Below are 13036 nucleotides of genomic sequence, written 5' to 3' on the forward strand. Positions count from 1 at the left end.
TTATCAGAAATAATGGTCCAGGAATATTCATTTATATATTGAAGATTATACAGCAAGACTTTCCATTTTCTAAGTTTTCATTTAAGTTAATCCAACTTAGAATCAACTTTAGTGTTTTTTATAAATACACAGATTTTTAATTCACTCAAGGGGAATGAAAGAAATGAAAAATTCATTGTTTCTTTGAAAAATCTTGTTAAGTCAGATTACATTTGATGGCTGAGTTTTATATTTACTATTTACAACTTCCTGGCTAAAGGTACTGTATGATATGTCTCTTAAAAAACATAACCCCACACATCTGTCGAGCACACATCTGGACATGTGGCCAAACTCATCATTTCCTTCTGTATATCCAGAAACTGTCAGCTATTTCAAAGAGGAGAACGGAAAAAGTTACTTCCTTTTTCTGTCCAGGTTTTATAAACTCTTTTTTCTTTTCTTTTCTTTTTTCCATTTTTTTTTTTTTTTACCTTTCCCCCAAGGATATCATCAAATGGAAAAATAAGCAGTCTGCATTCCTTAGCTCCAGAGAAAGCAAACTGGGAGGACGAAGGGTGTGGGCTGTAGGAATGTCTGTTCAAGCAAGGTCAAGGGGGAGTCTTCTCAGGAAGACTCAGGCACAGACGCTCTGCAAAGCTATAAAACAAGCATCATTTTTAAAAACAGAAAACAATGCAATTTTAATACAGAAAGTATGCAGATTGAATCAGAAAGAGGAAGACCTGCAGTTTTAAAGATAAGGAAGTCACATCTTATGTTAACATTTCCAAGTCACTCAGGAAATGTAACTTTAAATATACCTAACTTTCCCCACATGATGGAGAGAACTGAGTCCTACAACTGTACTTTGACATTCACATGCAGTGTGTCATGTGAATACATATGACGGCCCGTGTATTTAACTAATGGAAAACTGCAGTTTAATATTTGTAGAAAGAACTGTCTTATGTTTGCCTCATCATTTTGAGATCTCAAGTATAATAACAAATTATAAAACTGGACATTAAAATGACATACCCAATAGAAGCGAGATCTAGCCATACACCAAAATATATGATAATTGGCATTTTTATAAAATATTAATAGCTTCTGACATAAGACTGGATATACTAATAGTCTATTGAACTTTTTATTTTCTGTGGTGTAGGCTTTTGAACGCATTTCTATATGCAACATCTTTTCTAAAGCTCAGTCTTTCATTTATTCCATACACATTGAAATATGTATAATTACATCAGTAAAATAAATATTCAAGTTGTGGAACCACACACAGGTACATGTATAGGTCAGAACACTTTATGGACATTCTGATTTGATGCATTTGCTATTACGTATGAGTTTCTTTTGATAAAATATTTACATGTGTCTAAGCAATTTAGCCTTACACACATTTTTCATGGAAATAAGAAGACAAAGGACATTGGTAATATTGGGAATTGTATATAAATCTATTATACAAATAATTTACCCAGACAGTAGTCCTGCGCTTGTTTGATATGACAGGGTGAAAAATGGTTAAGGAAATAGAGAGAGGGTGTAATGGGTAAAAGCAGGGGGCAAGTGAGTTCAGTAGTGGAGCCCACATGATATAAGGAAAGAACTGATTACTATAAGCTATGCTTTGACATTAGGCATGCATATCTCATGTATGTGTACACAAACACATGCACACACATGCACATGTGCGCATGCACTCACGCGCGTGCGTGCAGGCGCGCGCGCGCGCGCACACACACACACACACACACACACACAATTTTAAAAACCTTTTAGGACTTTAAAACTCCTATTAAGGGACTTTCGTTCAGCACTTAAGAGCACGTGCGGCTCATGCATAGAGTCTGGTTTTGGTTCCAGGCCACGTGGTGGCTCACAACAACCATAACTCACGCTCCACAGGATCCAACCCCCATCTCTGGCTTCTGACTGTGTCAGGGATACACGTGGTGCACCTCCCTAACGCAAGCACTCACAAATAAACAGAATAAAAGTAAGCCTTAATTTTTAGAGTCCTATTGTTCATGATTGATTTTATATAATTAAATTTTCATCAAAATATTGTTGAGTAAGTTGAGGTAGTAAAAAAAAAGCCAACATTATTTATATATTAGATTCTAGATTTTGTTTTTTGACAAAAGTTTGATTATTGGAAAATCCTTTAGTAGGACCTACAAGTTTAGTTACATTTTAACAAACTTCGAAGTTTGTTAAATTATACAAAGATCAATTACAGAGGCAATAAAACTATGTCAGATGCTTAATAGCTTAAATAATACGTGCTATTGCCCAAGGCATTCCTTATTCAGCTATGGGCATACCTTTATTAACATCAAGCCTACCTTTATTTATCTCCATTCTCATTTCATATTCATGGGTGTCTTTTCTTCACCAAATTGCATTTGTATTTTTTCTTGGTTTTCCATATGACACTTATTTAATAAAAAAAAGCAGGCAGAAATGTTCAGCCAATTTGCTTACATGGCCATTTCTGATTTATGTTGAATGATGTGGCTTCCCAAATTACCATATTTTTAAAAGTTTTTATATTAGAAATCATTGTTGCTAATATAATTGAGCCATTACTGCCTTCACACAAACATCTTGCCTCAAATACATCTCCTGTCTTCTTTGTTGTTTCCTTTGGACGTGTTTGGCTGTGCACTGCCTGTGAAATTCTCTTTCTTGGAGTCAGTTCCTAAGCAACATTATCACCGAGTAGACCACCAAGCCTGCCTAGGGGCTGGTGCCCCAGTGGTTTCTCTATATTTCTAAGGAATATGAAAAATCCCCTCTAGTGAAGTGGCCTACTTATATAGTGGGATCCTTATTGATTTGACCGTCACCTGCATATCACATGTGCTCCTGTCGGGGCTGTTCTCTGTGTGTGTGTTTCACTAGTAGTGTAAGCATGTCACCGAGCCTGTTTCTTCTGCAGTGCATCAAGCAGCGCAGAGCTCAGAGCCGCCACTGAAGAGTGGTTTCTGCAATTTCTGTTACAGTGTCTGAGAATAAGAAGAGGCAAAAATCTATATGCAATGTATATACATATGCCTCTAGACAATAAATTTTGAAAAGAATGCTAGCATGTATGAGGTTAAAAGACAAAATCAAATTACCTGTTAGTGTAAGAGAAGAAAGAAACTGTTAAAAGTTATTTCTAAGTAATTCTCTTGGTTTTGGAAAAGAATATTAATCTCTAAATTAGAAATAAGTTTCTGTTAAGTTAATAATTAATTTGGAAAGAATGCAAAATAACCTTGGAAAGCACGCAAAATATATAAGTCCCAGTAGACTTAACCTTCAAATCTTTCAGTGGTTTCAAATACCTGATTTCTAATCATAAAACATTTTAATTAAAAAGATCACGAATGTGTTTGAGCTAATAAAGAAAATATTAAAGTGTATAATATTCACTTGAAATGAGGCAATTCATAATGAAAAACATGACATAATTGTGTTAATTCCAGCTAGCAACTATTCATCCAGAAGGAGACTGGCATACTCTTATCAGATAAGCACAAATCCAGAGCACATTCTATTAACAGTTTCTGATGCCCATGTGTCTGCTTGTGTGTGTGTCCATGTGACTTTGGTGAGAACACTATGGATATATTGAGTTAAAGACATATATATTTAAGCGAAATAAAATCAACTAAAATAGAAAAAGAAACAAGTGTATTATGTAGGCACAAGAAACATAGGTTCATGAAATTGTTTGTGTGTGATAATTATAACATAAAATTTATATTCATGGCAAATTGAAGTCATAGGTTCCAAATCCACTGTCACACATCGTATTTTCTCAATTCACTCTAAATAAAACCTACAACTATAATAATGTACCCTGCGGCACTCTGGAATGTCTCATAAAGCCTGAAAGTGAGGCTCGTGTTGGCGTCTATAAAGTGATCAGGAATGCTTTTTTTCTGAGGGGGCATTTGATCATGCAATTAAACCTTCCTGAGAGGATGAGCCCTGGGGTCCTGGAGAGATGGAAGCACACACAAGAGAGGCTTGGGGAAAGGCCCTGAAGCTGAAGCACACTTGCTTAATTTGCTGGATTTTTTTTTTTTTATCATTTTACCTGAAGTCAAGTAAAAGAGAATAAAACTTACAAGAGATGTGTGATTTCTGGGGTGGGGGAAGAATCAGTTCTTAATTTCACTACATAGATGGACACAGTCTCTGTCATTATTATAGTTGATTGCTGGCACCCCAAAACGACAGCAGAACAATCAAGTACATTTGTCATCAAGAAGCTACATTAAGTGTCCTGTGTTGAACTAAAATATGAGTGATATAAATGATTTTAGTAACTATGGGAAAAATCAAATACATGGAAAATAAATGCTTCACTGGCATTTACAACAAAAATAAACAATTTTTACTTACCAAAGTTATCCAACATAATAGAATATACTACTAAGCTTTGAGGAAAACGATTAATCTTTCCTTCCTTATGTTTCTATGAAATAAATTTGTCATAATACCAAGGAAAATAACGAACGCAAGAGTCGAGTACTGAAGAATGGGGCTGCTGATGTGATAAGCTGGTTTCATTTGAGGGGTCAGGGTGGAAGAGAGTAGATATTACAGAATCCTTATTCTTATCCTGTGAGCATGGCAAAGTGAGCCATCCCAATATGAATGTGGAAGAGCAGACAGCATGTGGGTGGCTCGGATGGTGGGGTTTCAGAAGAGAACCATGATCTCTGGAAGTGGACTAGCGATTGTCTGAATGATCTTTGGCCTACACCCTCAGGCCTCGTTTTCCTTCTGTTCTGAGACTCCACTGAGGCTGGGATCACTCATGATAGACTCATTCCCGGGGCAGAGGAAATGTCAACAGAGACTAGCAGTCAGCTTGTCTCATGGCTACTGATTACTGCTGTCAACCAAGTCAACAATGAGAGGGAAAAAAAAAACCCATGTGGAACAGAAAGATATTTTGAAGATGTACATTTGGCCAGGTAAGGATCTCTGTGTGAGTTTAAAGTTCTAGATAGAGAAAGCTTGAAAACCACTGTGGTTGTTAAAGTACTTAGTTTCTTACAGAGATGGGAAAGGCCCTGCGTATGAGACCCCACCTGTCCAAGGTTATATTCACCTACAAAGAGATAACCCAGAGTGAGAATGCTGCCGGGTAGGTTCCTTGCTCAGAAATGACTTTCTGCAAAGCATTTCCTTGGGGTCAGCACAAAAAGGCAAATGCAGGTGCTGTCTAAGGAGACCAGGCTTCTTAAGATACACATTTATGTAACCACTACTCACAATAAGATATAATACATTACAAACACCATAGAAGTCTTATCTCTGTTGTTTTTAAGCAGTAAATACTAATCTGTAATATGTTTCTCGGTTCTTGAAACAGAGTCTGACTATGTAACCCAAGCTGGCCTAGAGTTCTCTACATAGCACGGCCTAACCATGAGCACCTGGACATGCTCCTGTCTCAGACTTCCACGTGCTGGAGAGTGCTTAGGGGTTAGATAGACTTCTTGGTAGACAGACAGGTAGAGGGCTATGGCTAGATAAAATTAGTGACCAAACTCCAAATGGCCAGATTCTTGCCTCACTCGAGGCAAAAGCCTGGTAGCTTAGAGCAAAAGCCCTGTAGACTCTTGTCTCCCAGACCCAGGCCCGAGGTTAATGGATTGGATCAACAAGTTCAAGGCCTGGTCAGGACATGCTACATAACAATTGAGGGGCAATCATCCTTATTATATATAAATAAATAAATATATATATTTTAAACTGACCAAACCTAAATTAGGGGAGGAACATCCTTCAGAGACTTTAAAATCACCAGACTCCAGAGGAGCCAGGGGTTTTGGACTGCCAAGTGCCCACTCTGCTTTGCACAGCGTCTTTTTCTGTGTGCCTTCCACACGCCTGGGTTTCCTTACTCTAAAAAACACCTCCATCTGATGGTCCTTTCCGCTGTGGTTTGTGGTGTTTGGGATTTCTCCACTGCTACCTAATGCAATCAATAATTTTTCTGACTTTCAATCCTTTAACTGGCAGGAAAAAAAAAAAAACAAATGCAATCGAAGCTCCTAGACCATGTCACTGGGGTCACAGCCCAATATCCAGTACCCCAGAGGAAAGTCTTTACTTTGTTCACTTATACCAGAGGTGCAGCCAAGAGAGTACACAGAGCATAAACGTGGTGCCCTTACCTAATGAGGAGAGACATTCAGAGGGCTACTTATAATTTAAGGACTATCATATTTTAAATTTCTGAATTTCTTTCTAAAAATCTCAGAGATATCTATGGAGGTGATTGGTAAGATTCACTTTACAGTAGATGCCAACAATTAGTTATTTTTGTGTTGTTCTATAGGGAAAGACAATGTAAAGGACCATAGAGTTTTCAAGTGTGTTTTCTGATAAGAGTGTTCTGAGAATAGAGGTTTGTGCCTAAAAGATCAAGGTCCTCAGAAAAAAATGCTTCCCACCTGTGAAGCAAAAAATGGCAGCCGTATACAACAGACAACCAGCAAGGCTTTGGCTTACTAAAGAAATAATAACAATGCTTCACTTATAAAAGTTTTCTTTCCTCATATATAATGTTAATACACGTTGAATATATTACCATGTCATTTTACCGAAAATAGTGAAAGGAAACTAACTACACTGTAAGCTTCCTTTGCTTTCTGTATTTTAAAATGGCATTTGGATTTTGAAATTGTTGAAAATTTTCAGATAAATTAATCTCAATAAGTATTTGGTTTTGAATTTAAAGGTTTTATACTGGAATTCTTTCTTATTGGTGTGTGTTTCTAGATCCCTAAAACTATTTTAGTACTTTTTATTACTTTTGTATATAGATTTTCAACTATCACATTGAATAATGACACTTTTAACTTCATAATTTATTTTTTCCTACTAGCTTTCCATTACAAACCTCAAGTCTTTGAACTTGTGATTAGGTTCCATAGCCTGAGGGTTTTGAAAGTTTTTCCAGAAGGCTTTAAATTCATTTAATGCCTGCCTCTTCCACTGGATTCAGTTCAATGTTTTCTAATATGAAGCATACTTTCAAATGCCTTGGTTCCACATTCTAATGATTTTATTTAATTTTGTCACTCTTAACTAAGGGTATTCACAAGAAACATATTTTAAATATTTATATTTGGTGAATATTTTGGGACAGTTTTTCTACTTCATAGATTAAGTAATCTTGCAGATTTCTCAAACAAGAACATCTATATAGAACAGCGTGATCTTTGAAGGTTTCTGAAATTGAATGATTCAAAGAATTCTTACAGCAGTGCGTATTACACAGAACATGAGAGAAATCAGCAATATCTGTTTATTAGGAAAACTAGTGCTTCGCATTAAAATACAAGCAGAGTGCTGTGTTTTTATGCTTAATCATGTTTTATTTGGGAGTATCTTCTTATATTTATAGTGAGGAAATGATTTCAGGAGGATATGTGTGTGTGTGTGTGTGTGTGTGTGTGTGTGTGTGTGTGTGTGTGTGTGTGTGTTTAGCACTGCACTGGGCCATGTTCCTCATGGTTCCAAGCCTTTTGCTTAGAAAGAACGCTTGGTCCACTTTACTGCTCCACATAACACAGTTTTTCTCCCAGATCTCATGCCTTGTCTTTCCATTTCCCACCTACTCTTTATTATTCTTCCAGGTCCTTTCTTTTCCTTCCCTTCGTCCTTTCATTCACCTCCTCTGTCTATCAGCCTCGGACATCTTCAGTGGTGTGCTGCGTCACAGGCTTTGCTTCAATACCAGCACATTCCTTTACTCGCCTTCAGAGTTGTGGTGTGTCTTATTACTCCTCACAGCCCACTTACTCTGCTTACCTCCACCATCCTTAGTACTCACTGGTCCCTACAGCAATGCTGATCCAACTCTTTGTAACTGTTTACATTTTTTCATAACAAAACGTTTCTGTGGGAAGTGCGGTTATGCATCCCCCTCGCCCAACACAAATTCAGTGAACCAGCACAGAAAGAAGACTCTTCTAAGATGAGAAATTTTGTGAAACTATGGCAACACTGATGTGCAATATGGTCAGTGCATAGCTGATTGCATTTTCATTTGTAATGTGGAAGCACTGCCAAGAAATTGAATCACACTGACTATAATGGCAGATGTTCCCAAGAATTTTATGCAGCTTCAGAATTCTCCAGAATGACCTGTGATGATTGGGATGTGAAGTTTGATATTATATGTGTTTGCCTACAGTTTAACAATGGGTGGAAACCCATTAAAAAGCAATGCTAAAGCTATCATTTTTGAAAGGCAATACAATTATAATCACCAGGAAAAGGTATCTGTAAAAATTTTATTTTTAATGGCTTCAGATGGCTTGTGCTGAAATTTCAAAGAAAATTTTCATTATCAATATTTAGATGCTACAACATGTATTACTGTGTTAATTTATTTTTTCTTTCAGTAAATGTTTAACAAGTGCCTCTTGCGCATTAAATACACTTCATCATCATTGACAAAAGGCAGCATTTGTAACTTACCATGGGCCATGCGGTGGAACCAGTAGTAGCCAAAGTCAACTCCAAGGAAGGTTAAATACCACGTCCATGGAGAATCCCAAGGCAAATCAAGAAGTCTGTAGTTCTCCCAGATATAAATGTATCCTGTCACTTCAAGGCTTCTGAAGAACAGACTGGAAAATAAAATCCACAGTGGTGGTTGTAACGTATTCCATATCCATGGTTATGCTAAAATAGTCTAGATGATATTTAATATGAATATATATTCATATATAAAAATGGCATCTCTCACCATTCTACTGTTCTTACTGGGGTCTGGTCTCCCTACCCACAGCAACAACAAACACTATTGCCCTGGCTTTTTCTTTTGTTTCATAGACATATAGGTCCCAGTTATTTGAACTCACAACTTGATGAAATTTAGGAGACTCTTGTCTTTTTGTGTCATTTAATACACTCTTTATGGAACATATCATACATGATAAGCCTTACTAAGCTGTACCTGCTGTTGTTGTTTCTGAATTGTAGTGAAGAACACTTCAAGGATGGCTTATAAGGCAAGACTGAAAGATTGAAAACTATACATTGAATGTTTCATAAGGAGCCTGACAACAACTTGCTGTCATTAAATACGAATATTTGTAAAATCTGCATTAGCCTAAAGTGACTCTTTCTGCACTGCTCTCTGTTCTCTCCTCTCTCATCCCTCTCATACACACACTACTGTCACACTTGAGGTACGCATCTTGGATAGGTCATATTAGAAACATAAGGTAGGGTTTTGAAAATATTAGGAAGCATTCCATTTTGGGTTAAAGTTGTGAACAAAGTCCATTTGGGTTTGTTTGTTTGTTTGTTTGTTTGTTTGTTTTATAATGGTTCAAGTTACTAATGTCTAACAGATTGATTTTAACCATTACACTGGCGCCATGTTTGTTCCAGGTGACTTATCAACATATTATCAGCCATTTGATATATTCATAATGGTAGCTCAGCAAGTCTCAGGGGCAGCACAAGGCCCAAGAGCATATTATTCAACCTAGACAATAATCACCTGACTCACAGAGGCTCAGTAGTTCAGAGTCCTCTTAAATCTTTTTTTGCCAGGGACAAATGAAAAAAGACTAAGACACCAAGACCTCAATCAGAAAGGGCAGGGTACCTGTAAAACTTAGATTTGCGAAACTACAAGAGCCCAGTGGCTGAAATCAAGTGCTACTTACCTCCTGTAAGGTGCCAGGTACTGAGCAGACATCTAATCTATCACTCTGTGATAGTGACTTGTTAGGGTTGACACAGATCGAGCTACAATATGCCTAATACACTGTGTCAGACCTTCCCCTCTCTCCCACGTTAGCAAGAGACCAAAATTTCTCCAAGGCAAACGAAATGAGCAGTAACGCTAAGAAAGTGGTAGTTCCTGCTCTCTATGTACAAGATGAAGGCGATCCTGTTCCATTGTACATGTGAGAGAACAGCCCCTCAGGGCCCACAGCTGAAACTGCTGGCCTAGGCAACACAGCTGGGAAATGATGATCAAATTCTGGAAAGCCCTTGATTGCAGGAAATAGCGCCTACAGTTGGTGAAAGTATCCCCAACAGACCCGGAGTCATAACCCAACGCTCCCTCCTCTTTCTGTTTCCAGTTCTTCCACCTCCATCTCTAAAGCCCAACAGTGTGAATCCGCATTCCGGAATTTTACCTTGAGCTCTCCAAACCTCACTCAGTGGGAAGAGACATACATAACCCGAAAATGTTGATGGGAGGGCCTCACCCGACCACATGGAGATGGAACGGTACGAGACACAGGGTCTTACTTGCAAACACTCATTCTTTTCCACATGGAATATGGATGCAAGATAAAGGAAGTGATCTGAGTACCGAAAGACATTAGGACCTACTGCAGATTGTGACCTGTCTGAACAAAGGCATTCGTTTGCAACTCAAAGTTTTTATGAACTCTGCTCAAACAGTGGCTTTCTAAGGTTAGGAGTACTTGATATAATTTGTGCCTGGACAGGAAGAGTGAAAGAAATTCACACAGGTTGTACTCCTATGTCCATAGGTACATTATGGCATACCAATACACACACACACACACACACACACACACACACACACACACACATACACGCATGCATATGTATACATATCTTAAAACATATTTAAGTGATAGACTTACAATGTTTTTCTGAGAATTTGACTATATATTTATTTCAAAACCACTCCTCACTGACCTTATAACTCAGACTGTCTGTCTGGAGAGCTCCTGCCACTTTTGCTCCATCTAGTGGAGTATTGACTTTTCAATATCTCAGTAATAAGAAGATAAATGATAAAAACTTCTACTGTCTATAAACAGACAACTTTTTACTGTGTCTTACTGTAAAATATCACACTTATAAAACATAAAAAAATGACCTCATTTCTTTAAAACAGCCATTACGTTATAAATATATTTGTGGCATTCCTTACAAGAAAATATGCTACTTTGTTTAAGAGTATGTAAGTCCTACTGGGACTGGAACCCTTAGAAGCTGTATTTACTGAACAAGGTAATGTCATAGCAGTGACAGATTTTTCTTTATTCTACAGCCCTACCCTAAGGACTTGAAAGAATTTCAAAAAAAAAGTTTAATTTCCTCCTTTTAACTTTTTTTGAACTGAACTGTTCTTGTCAGGAGTGGAAAATTCCATTGAAGGCATGGCCCAGTAAAATTCTGTGTAACTATGGTTGAACATTACAAAACTAGTGCCATAGGAAAAGCTGGCCGTGACCATAAGTATTAATAAATGAGTGTCCTCAACTTATTTGGAAACTTACCTCCTTAAATTGTCCCTTGAACCTACTGCAATTTGATTTATAATCTGCTTTTTTCAACAGAATATATGAAGCCTTTAAAAACAAACATACTATAGATATCTATATCAGGAATAAAGCTTCTCTGGGGAGAATGCAGTTTATGGAAACAGTAACTCTAGGAGGAAGTAACCAATAAAGGTCCTGGACTTCTAATGAAGGATTGGAGACTGAGTTCCACTTAAGCAAGCAAGGGGAGAGGTGTCATTATTTTTCACTCATTGAAACTGACAAGTAAGTCCATAAAGCATTATTTTGCAAATTATGCTTTAAAAAATAGAAATAGATTTGGTACACATTCCATTGGTTCAAGTTTAGTATTTATAGTTATATATTCAAATATATAATAGGCAGAAAAACAATTTATCAATAAGATACATCTTGTTAGTTATGATCAGTAGATACATCCTTTCATGACTCTAATTCTGTTTTCTGGTTAGAAGGATCCCTACTGTGTTTCAAAAGAGGAAATAAATCAAGAGGGCCCAGAATTTGGTGTGAAGCAGATGGGCTTTTGTTATGGGCGAAGTCCTGTCCAACAGGCTTGTAAATAAGATATAGTCCTGTCTATGGTTAATATTGCCCCTTACATAAAGATTTTAAAGGTGTAGCACATGTCTTTCCTGTGGCTACAGCAGTCAAGATACTGCTTATAAAGAGACTTCAAATTTTATGCAATCATAATATCAGGATCATCAAATAAAATTGTTTTTCCTCAAAGTCTACCAACAATACTTCTATTGTGAGAAGGCAGAACTGGGGAGAGGTGCTCTCTATCTTCTCTATTTTGTTCGAAGCTATCTGGACTTACTATCTGAATCACAGCTCTTCACTGGTGGATTAGCTAATGGTATAGTTTGTTTTACTTGAATTACAAATGGCAAGCCCTATTGCTCATAGAGAGAATGAACTGCATTCCTTGGAGGGGCAAGAGCCATGGTAAGTTAATCTAACCCTCAGCTGCTTATGATTTGCACAAAAAAATCATTTGACTGCTGTAACTTCAGGTGAAATACTAGTAGAAGTTGATGTCAAGTTACTTTTCAATGTTTTCTCCTTCATTCCTTCCTTCCTCTTTTTATCTTTCTTCTTTTTTTCTACTTTCTGTAAGAAGACTAAGTTGAGTGAATCTAGAAAATCAGCTTTCATTTCTGTTTACACTTTCATTTAAAAGTAGCAGGGAAATAAAGACAATACATGTAAGGGTAACCTCCAGGTTGCTATTTTTGCTGGAATATTTCACAAAAAAACTACATTGAAAACTGAGAAACTCTTTAAGATCATCATTATTTTATACTTTAGGATATTGTCACTACCCATAAAGAAAAAGAACAGTAATAACAATTTGCTATTTTGGTTTAATATATAGTTGCAAAAATACTGTATAACATTGTCTCTGTCTTCAAAGACTACCAGATTTAAAAAATTAAGAATATTATTTTTTAGCTTAAGAAGTCTAAAAAACAGTGGGTGAAAGAAAAGAACTTCACTTTCTATTTGTAAAAGATTGGGCTGTACTGGTGTTTTGACTGTCTGCTTCCCTCTCTCTGTCTCTCTGTCTCTCTGTCTCTCTCTCTCTGTCTCTCTCTCTCTCTCTCTCTCTCTCTCTCTCTCTCTCTCTCATTCAGACACCCTCTCTCTGTCTCTCTGCCTATCTTTTCCCCCTCCCTCTCTCCTTCTCAGTCTCCTTCTTCCCTCTC

The 13036-nt window shown here is 37.1% G+C and overlaps 1 protein-coding gene across 2 annotated transcripts in view; it reads right to left on the reverse strand.

Annotated features, from left to right (window-relative positions):
• The window catches only part of AGMO (alkylglycerol monooxygenase), a 292081-nt gene that overhangs the window by 274964 nt on the left and 4081 nt on the right, over positions 1 to 13036 (reverse strand). For both annotated transcript variants that reach the window (XR_014780821.1, XM_084791218.1), the window contains exon 3: positions 8497 to 8648. Coding sequence is in view for 1 of the 2 variants with exons in the window: in XM_084791218.1 (XP_084647344.1) it covers positions 8497 to 8648 (152 nt within the window). In the remaining variant the exon portion in view is untranslated. The remainder of the gene's footprint in view (positions 1 to 8496; positions 8649 to 13036) is intronic.

Source organism: Acomys minous, assembly GCF_964271855.1.
Source record: "Acomys minous genome assembly, chromosome: 8".
NCBI classification, from domain to species: domain Eukaryota; kingdom Metazoa; phylum Chordata; class Mammalia; order Rodentia; family Muridae; genus Acomys; species Acomys minous.